Source organism: Symphalangus syndactylus, chromosome 20 (genome assembly GCF_028878055.3).
Source record: "Symphalangus syndactylus isolate Jambi chromosome 20, NHGRI_mSymSyn1-v2.1_pri, whole genome shotgun sequence".
NCBI lineage: Eukaryota > Metazoa > Chordata > Mammalia > Primates > Hylobatidae > Symphalangus > Symphalangus syndactylus.
The window spans coordinates 35,024,447-35,033,375 of record NC_072442.2 but is presented as its reverse complement, the minus strand read 5'-3'; the positions used below and the strand labels follow the sequence as shown (position 1 = coordinate 35,033,375).

Here is an 8,929-nt window from a genome sequence, read left to right as displayed (position 1 = left end):
TTTGAGGGAGGTGAGATGAGGCATCTGTCGCAGGAAAAAAAAAAACCGTGCCCCCAAGAAGCGGAGCCTGGGTCCCCCAAGGACGAAAGTGCCTTCCCATCAGCCCCTGCGCATGGCCCCGGGACCCTGGCATCCCTGGTTTGAACCCAGGGTGCGTCTCGGGCCCGATAGGGGTACCCCAAAGCAGGCAGAAGGCCCCTGAGGAGAAGCTTAGGTTTGAGGGAGGTTAGGGGAGGCATCTGCCGCAGGAAAAAAAAACAACAAAAAAAAACAGCGCCGCCGAGAAGCGGGGCCTGTGTCCATCACGTAAGAAAGTGCCTTCCCATCAGCCCCCGTGCATGGCCCCAGGAACCTGGCGTCCCTGGTTCGAACCCAGGGTGCATCTCGGGCCCTCTAGGGGTACTCCAAAGCTGGCAGAAGGCCCTTGAGGGGAAAGTTAGGTTTGAGGGAGAGGAGGGGAGGCACCTGTGGCAGGAAAACAAAAAAACCCGAGCCGTCGAGAAGCCGAGACTGGGTCCCCCACAGACGAATGTGCCTTCCCATCAGCCCCTGCTCTGGGTCCCGGGGACCCTGGCGTCACTGGTTCGAACACAGGGAGCGTCTCGGGCGCTCTAGGGGTACTTCCAAGTGGGCAGAAGGCCCCTGCGGGGAAGGTAAGGTTTGAGGGAGGGGAGGTGAGGCACCTGTGGCAGGAAAAAAAAGAACAACACAAAAAACGCTCCCCGGAGAACCGGGGCCTGCATCCCCCACGGACAAAAGTGCCTTCCCATCAGTCCCTGCGTTGGGCTTCGATTACCATGGATCCCCGGTTCCAACCGAGGGCCCTCTCGGGCCCGCTAGGGGTACCACAAAGCGGGCAGAAGACCCCTGAGGGGAAGTTAAGGTTTGAGGGAGGGGTGGTGAGGCAGCTGTGGCAGGAAAAAAAGAAAAAAACAACGCGCCTCCGAGTAGCGTTCCTGGGTCCTTCTCGGACGAAAGTGCCTTCCCATCAGCCCCTGCGCATGACCCCGGGGACTCTGGCATCCCTGGTTCGAACCCAGGGAGCCTCTCGGCTCGCTAGGGTTACCCCCATGCGGGCAGAAGGCCCCTGAGGGGAAGGTGGGGTTTGAGGGAGGGAAGGTGCAGCACCTGTGGCAGGATTAAAAAAAAAACAAATTCGCCGCCGAGAAGCGTTCCTGGGTCCCCCACGCACGAAAGTGCCTTCCCTTCAACCCCTGCTCTGGGCCCCAGGGAACCTGGCGTCCCTGATTCAAACCCAGGGAGCTTCTCGGGCCCGCTAGGGGTACCCCAAGGTGGGCAGAAGGCCCCTGAGGTGAAGGTAAGGTTTGAGGGAGAAGAGGTGAAGCACCTGTGTCAGGAAAAAAAAAAAACCGCGCCGCCGAGAAGCGTTCCTGGGTTCCCCACGGACGAAAGTGCCTTCCATCAGCCCCTGCGCACGGCCCCGGGACCCTGGCGTCCCTGGTTCGAACCCAGGGAGCGTCTCGGTCCCGCTATGGGTACTCCAAAGCGGGCAGAAGGCCCCTGAGGGGAAGGTTGGGTTTGAGGGAGGGGAGGTGAGTCACATGTGGCTGGAAAAAAAAAAAACAAAACTCACCGCCGAGAATCGAGGCCTGTGTCCCCCATGGACGAAAGTGCCTTCCCATCAGCCCCTGCACATGGCCCCGGGACCCTGGCGTACCTGGTTCAAAACGAGGGTGCAAACAAAACTATTATCAGATTGAACAGGCAACCTACAGAATGGGAGAGAATTTTTGCAATCTACCCATCTGACAAACGGCTAATATCCAGAATCTACAAATAGCTAAAACAAATTTACAACAAAAAAATAAACAACCGCATCAAAAAGTGGGCAAAGGATATAACAGACACTTTTCAAAGGAAGACATTTATGCAGCCAACAGACATATGAAAAATTGCTCATCATCATTGGTCATCAGAGAAATGCAAATCAAATCTGCAATGAGATACCATTTCACGCCAGTTAGAATGGCGATCCTTAAAATTTCAGGAAACAACAGATGCTGGAGAGGATGTCGAAAAATAGGAACACTTTTACACTGTGGGTAGGAGTGTAAATTAGTTCAACCATTGTGGAAGACAGTGTGGTGATTCCTCAGGGATCTAGAACCAGAAATACCTTTTGACTCATCAATCCCATTACTGGGTATGTACCCAAAGGGTTACAAATCATGCTACTATAAAAACACACACACGCATATGTTTATTGAGGCACTATTCACAGTAGCAAAGTCTTGTAACCAACCAAAATGTCCATCAATGATAGACTGGATTAAGAAATTGTGGAGCATATATAGCATGGAATACTATGCACCCATAAAAAAGGATGGGTTCCTGTCCTTTGCAGGGACATGGATGAAGCTGGAAACCATCATTCTCAGCAAACTATCACAAGGGCAGAAAACAAAACACCGCATGTTCTCACTCATAGGTTGGAGTTGAACAATGAGAACACATGGACACAGGTCGGGGAACATCTCACATTGGGGCCTGTTTAGGGGTGAGGGACTATGAAAGGAATAGCATTAGGAGAAATACCTAATGTAAATGATGAGTTGATGGGTGCAGCAAACCAACATGACACATGTATACTTATGTAACAAACCTGCATGTTCTGCACATGTACCCTAGAACTTAAAGTATAATAAAAAATTGAATGTTACATACTATAATTTCTGACCAGAAAGGATTAAAACTAGAAATCAATAACAGAAGAAAATTCATAAAATTCACAGATATGTAAAAATTAAACAATTTACGCTTGAACATGCTTTTGTTCAAGAGTTAGAAAACTTAATATTTTGAACATGTCTATAATGCCCAAAGTGACCTACAGATTTAATACAATCCCTATAAAATTCTTAATTTTATTTTTAACAGAAACAGAAAATGTGACTCCCAAAAGTATCTGGAATTTCAGGGAACCACAAATAACTCTACAATTTTCAAAAAGAGAAAAATTTTGGAAACATTACAATTCCTGTTTCCAAAACCTGTTACAAATCTACAGTAATCTAAATAGTTTGTTACTGGCATAAAGATAGACAAATAGACTAATAAAACAGAATGCAAAAAATGCAAGCTCTCACATATTTATTGTAGCTTTACTTACAAAAATCAATAGGTTAAAGCAATCCATACTTCCCTCAACAAACAAATGAATGAGTACAATTTGGAATATAAAAACAATAGAATATTACTCAGCTTTTGAAAAGCAGAAAACATTTTACCTACAATAAAAATAAAATCTTGATGACATTATGCTAAATAAAATAAGCCAGCTACAAGACAGATACTGTGTGTATCCACATGTATAAAATATCTAAAGTAGTAACACCCTTAGAAACAGAGAATAAGATGGGATTTGTAAAGGGCTGAACAAAGGAGAAGACAGGCAGTTGTTTCAGGTATATTGAGTTTCAGTTTTGTAAGATAAAAATGTTCTGGGGATGTGTCGAATAATGTCAATGTGCTGAACAAGTCTAAACTATATAATTATGGTCATTGTAATTTATTGTAAGATTGTAAATAATTGTCAATTTTATGTTTCTTATAACAATGTAAACAATAATAATATCTAAGTGAGATACCGTTATAATGCATTTCAATAATTATCTTCAGGACCTCGGCAAAACCTGAGTCCTGTCCTTTCGCTTTCCTCCCCGTAGAGAGCGAGCTTCACCACTTGCTCCGCATTTTCTCCATCAACTACTACCTGTCCCTGGGATCTGTCCAGTCGCCCAGCTAAAGCGCTCAGCAGGTCAGCAGCGCGGCGAGCTTCCATGCAGGCGCGGGGTCTGGGGCTCCTGGATCTCTGTGTCCCATTTCACAGAGATTGCCACCTACTGCCGCCTGCTAGAGGACGGGGAGGACTTCAATCTTGGTGGTATTCTGGACAGCAGCAAATACTTGCAAAGCATCCAAAAGACCAACACCCACAGGATAGTGGACGGCAAAGTGGTGTCTGAGACCAACATCACAGACGTTTTGAGGTGCTAAGCCAGCAGAAGCAAGGTCCCTTTGCGGAGCGGGAGGGCAATAAAAACTTCTGTGGTCAAAAATAAAAATTACCTTCGCATCACAGAAGTGTTTTCCTCATGCAAATGTAATATAGATTCATTAATACATAGATGTGGAAATTAGGGCAATTTCCACAACTACTCACCCAGAGAGGATTAAAAAAATAATTGGCCACCAACTAATTAAACAAATACACAAGTCGTAAATAAAGTATGAGTAATGTTTATACAGTCAAACGAACAGAGAATTACGTTGGCAATAGACATATGGTTGATTCATATTTGACTTTTTTTCTACGCTCTTTTAAAGTGTACACAGTTAAATATAGTCATAAAACATTATAATGTATGGGCAGAAACTAAAAACACAATTAAATGATGTAAGACAGCCTATCCTAACAGGAAAATACAGGAATATAAAATATTACAAAATAAAATTAAATAAACATTAACCTGTGAAATACTGAATAAACAAATCATGCAACTGAAGAAGACTCTTTCTAGATAACTTCACTATTCAACCATAACTGAACACCCATAAAGAACAGATTTTGAATTATTAGCAAATGGTTAGAATAACAAAATTGCACAACAAATGCATTATAATCTCCTATAAAGAACATTTAGAAGAAAATTTTAATGAAGATTTCAATGATATTAGAGAACGGAGTCTCGCATTGTTACCCAGGCTGGAGTGTAGTGGCGAGACCTCGGCTCACTGCAACCTCCACTTCCCAGGGTCAAGCAATTCTCTGCCCTAGCCTCCTGAGTAGCTGGGATTATAGGCACCTGCTGCCACGCCCTACTGATTTTTTTTTGTAGTTTCAGTGGAGACGGAGTTTCACCATGTTGGCCAGGCTGGTCTTGAACTCCTGACATTGTGATCCACCCACCTCGGCCTCTTAAAGTACTGGGATTACAAGCATGAGCCACCGTGTTGGCCTATAATTTATTTATCTTTTTTTAAGTAAAGAAAACCCTTACATTTTTAAATATGGGAACAACATGAATATTGAAAAATATGCTATGAAACACTACTATATAATAAGCAATTAGAAATAAATTATACTATCACTCAGATAATGTTGAGGAAAGTAAATGGAAACACTAATGATAACTTTTTCTATGCAGTAAACTTAGACACACAAACTGAAATTTTGTTAATGTGAGGTGCATACTAAGTATCAAATTCACTTTTTATATAACACATAAATTCAAGTATGTTATTCTGAAACCCCTGAAGCTAAAATTATAGGCTAATTTGGGATACATAAAAATCAAAAAGTGAACACGTGCAGATCACAGTCCCACTAAGCTTTATATAAGATTAAATAATAAAATAACTCAGTAAGAAATAATGTAACAATTAAGAATTTATTCTATTCTTGGCAGGTTTCTAAGTTTTTCTATGGCATTAAGGTCTTCAAAAATTCTTTGAGGTGAGTAGATTCAATAAACTATTCTACAGGTGAGGTGCTTGGCATAGAGAGTTCACGTTTTTAATTTCATTTCTACTAAGGAAAAGAAAACGTTTTGACGTACATTACGAGAGATGAAAAAAAGAATAAAGTGAAATAGCAGATTCAACTTTATCGTATGTGCTGAGGTGCTTTGGGCTCTGATAAAAGTTTTTCCGATTTTTTTGCAGGATAACATTTGAAATCATAGGACTGAAAATTATGAAGCAGAAACATTTGTCCTTGGTGTTTCTGACATATGTGAACCAAACCCCAATGTCTGCACTTTTACTCTCACAAACTTCTGACATGAGGCACAGATTTTTACAAAATAGCTAAATATAGAAGTCTCGCAAAATGTGCAGATTTCCCCAGATCCCCAAAACAATGGAAAAGACCACTCAGACCACAAGGCCTTCACGGGAATAACAGAAAGAAGAGGAGAACTTTGGTTCTCACTGTGAATGCCCTGGAATGTTAGTGGAGGGACAGGAGGAGCCTTAGAAGAGTTACGAGCATAATAAGCATAGAGTAGGAAATGTCCATCTGTGGCAGCAAAAGAAGTAAATCTAGGATTTTCCAGAACCGATTTCAGTGAAGCAGAACTTCCCACATCACATTTTTAAAGTTTCCTCCTTGGCCTTTACACCTCTCATCTTTGTTATTTGTTCATTATTCCCTATTGGGGTGATGACTATTATTTTCTCTCTTTTTACATTCCAAAGATATTTCCTTTGCTTTAGAACAGGGGCATCCCAGGGAGAATCTCACCACGACCCCAGGTCTGGAGCGCCCGGAGTCCGCGATCGCTGCGGATGGAGGCGGCTTCGGCCTGGGGTCGTGGTAAGATTCGTTGATTGACTGCGCGATGGTGGCTGAGTTGCAAGCAAACGGGTTTCATCACCTTAAATGGTTTTGAACCAAAGAAGCTGTATTCCCTTAAAAAGACGGACAGCCCATCGTGTGAACTATAGAGTTTGTGAACAAATTTATATTGGGTTCATAGTGGCGTCATGCGTGCAGACTCCTGCGAGTTTCCCTAAGTTCTTAGAGGACTGGTTTGCCTTTTGATCTGAGAGTTGCAAAGTTCCCTAAAGAATGGCCCCTGTGGATAAGCGCTAAGTCAAGAGACAGCGATTGGACAGAATCTGTGAAGGAATTCACCCCCAGATCATGAAAGGCCCCCTGAACCCCCGCCCCTTAGTGGCGCTGCTGGATGGACGGGACTGCACTGTGGACATGCCCATTCTGAAGGACCTGGCCACCGTGGCCTTCTGTGAGGCTCAGTCCATGCAGGAGATCCAAGAGAAAGTCCTAAACGAAGCCGTGGGCGCCATGATGTACCACACCATCTCCCTCACCAGGGAGGACCTGGAAAATTCAAGGCCCTGAGAGTGATCGTGCAGGTGGGCAGTGGCTATGACATTGTGGCCATCAAGGCTGCTGACGAGCTCGAAATTGCTGTGTGCAACATCCCGTCCGCAGCCGTGGAAGAGACAGCCAACTCCACCACCTGCCACATCCTCAATCTGTACCAGGGGAACAGGTGACTGTACTAGGCACTGCAGGAAGGCACGTGAGTTCAGAGCGTAGAGCAGATCGGCGAGGTGGCCTCAGGAGCGGCCTGCATTCCTGGGGAGACGTTGGGCCTCATCGGCTTCGGTCGCACGCAGCAGGAGGTTGCAGTTCGAGCCAAGGCCTTTGCAGGATGGGATCGAGCGGTCCCTGGGCGTGTGTAGGGTCTACACCCAGCAGGATTTGCTGTATCAGAGCGACTGCATCTCCTTGCATTGCAATCTCAACGAATAAGACCACCACCTTATCAATGACTTTACCATAAAGCAGGTGAGGCAGGGAGCATTCCTTGTGAATGCATCCCGTGGTGGCCTGTTGGATGAGAAAGCCTGAGCACAGGCCCTTAAGGAGGGCAGGGAATGAGGGGCAACCCTTGACGTGAATGAGTTGGAGCCCTTTAGTTTTGCTCAGGGTCTGTTGAAAGATGCCTGGAATCTCATCTGCACTCCTCTCACTACCTGCTACAGCTAGCAGGTGTCACTGGAGATGAGGGAGGCAGCTGTCACTGAGATCCGCCGAGCCATCATAAGTCGCATCCCGGGAAGCTTAAGAAACTGTGTGAACAAGGAATTCTTTGTCACATCAGCGCTTTGGTCAGTAACAGACCAGCAAGCAATTAATCCTGAGCTCAATGGTGCTGCCTACAGATATCTGCCAGGCATGGTGGGCGTGGCTCCAGGAGGACTTCCTGCAGCCAGGGAAGGCATCATCCCTGGAGACATCCCAGTGACTGACAACCTCCCAACAGTGGTACATCCTTCCCAAGCGCCCTCTCACAACAGCCCACAAAACACGGGGACAATGGAGAGCACCCCAATGAGCAATAGCAGAGAGTGCCGGAAGGTAATCATTCAGATATACTTGGGAACAAAAGACAGTGAAAAATAGATAATCTAAGAGAAAAAGAATCTGACGGCCTTTTTAGCTGATTCTGGACATAGGCATCATTGTTGTTGCAGTGTTAAAACTACAAGAGCTAGAAAACTGACGACGTCGTCTGCTTACGGAAGCTCTGAAAGACTAGGGTGTGATTTATTAACGACCAACTTCTATTATTGTGTGTTAAGTTTTTCATCTGTGCATAAAATCACGAAGAATAAATAGAACTTTTCCCTTTATCAGTCCCTTGGGCACAGCAGGTCCTGAACACCCTGCTTAGATGTTGCATCAACAGTTCAAATATCAAAATAAAAACCATGAAGAGGAAATTCCCATCCTGTGACTTGGGTCCCTTCAGTCTACAGGGACTGGTTACCACTTTTTGCTAATAGGAAGATCACATTACTAGAAAATGTGGAGTAAACTGTTTGCCTGTGATAGACACCTGCACGCATAGGATTGAAGACAGTACCGGCTCCTGTACAGAGACGCGTCTCTAACATCTGAGCTGCATATTGAGAGGCAAGTTGGTTGTAAGTTCAGTAAAAGCCGCTGATGATGCAAAAAAAAAGTATTAAGTTTCACAAACTGTTAGTAATGAAGTATATTTTCTGTTTCAGATCCTCTGCGATTTTATTGAGTGGAAAGTCTTGCGCTAAAAGGGTTCAAGAAAAATAATATTGCATTTCCTTATGTCACAGGAAACACTTTTAATGGTAACTTGTCAGACTATGAACAAACCCACTTTTTAAGATATTGATAAAGTCTTCTTTTCTTCACGTGATATTTTATACAAGAACAATTCAGATGTATTGGATGTGGCTGATTTTAACAAATCCTATTAGATTTGTATCAATTAGTTACATGTTCTATTCATAGTCTTTTGTGAATCATTGCCTTTTCATTTAAAAATATGGCCTATTTTGAGCCTTTGTATAAGTACATTCCTGTTTTTGTGACAAAAGGAAAACTTTAAAATTG

General features: G+C 44.1%; 1 protein-coding gene and 1 pseudogene across 1 annotated transcript; both read left to right on the top strand.

The window, feature by feature from the left end:
• The first annotated feature begins 486 nt into the window (after positions 1–486).
• Positions 487–4,247, top strand: LOC134735158 (keratin, type I cytoskeletal 18-like). The gene is made up of 2 exons (XM_063628262.1): positions 487–653; positions 3,689–4,247. Exons 1-2 carry the CDS (start codon positions 530–532, stop codon positions 4,015–4,017), a joined length of 453 nt encoding a protein of 150 aa, XP_063484332.1. The 5' UTR covers positions 487–529; the 3' UTR covers positions 4,018–4,247.
• A 1,423-nt stretch (positions 4,248–5,670) lies between these two features.
• On the top strand, positions 5,671–8,277 carry LOC129470142 (C-terminal-binding protein 2-like; annotated as a pseudogene).
• The last annotated feature ends 652 nt before the right edge of the window (positions 8,278–8,929 follow it).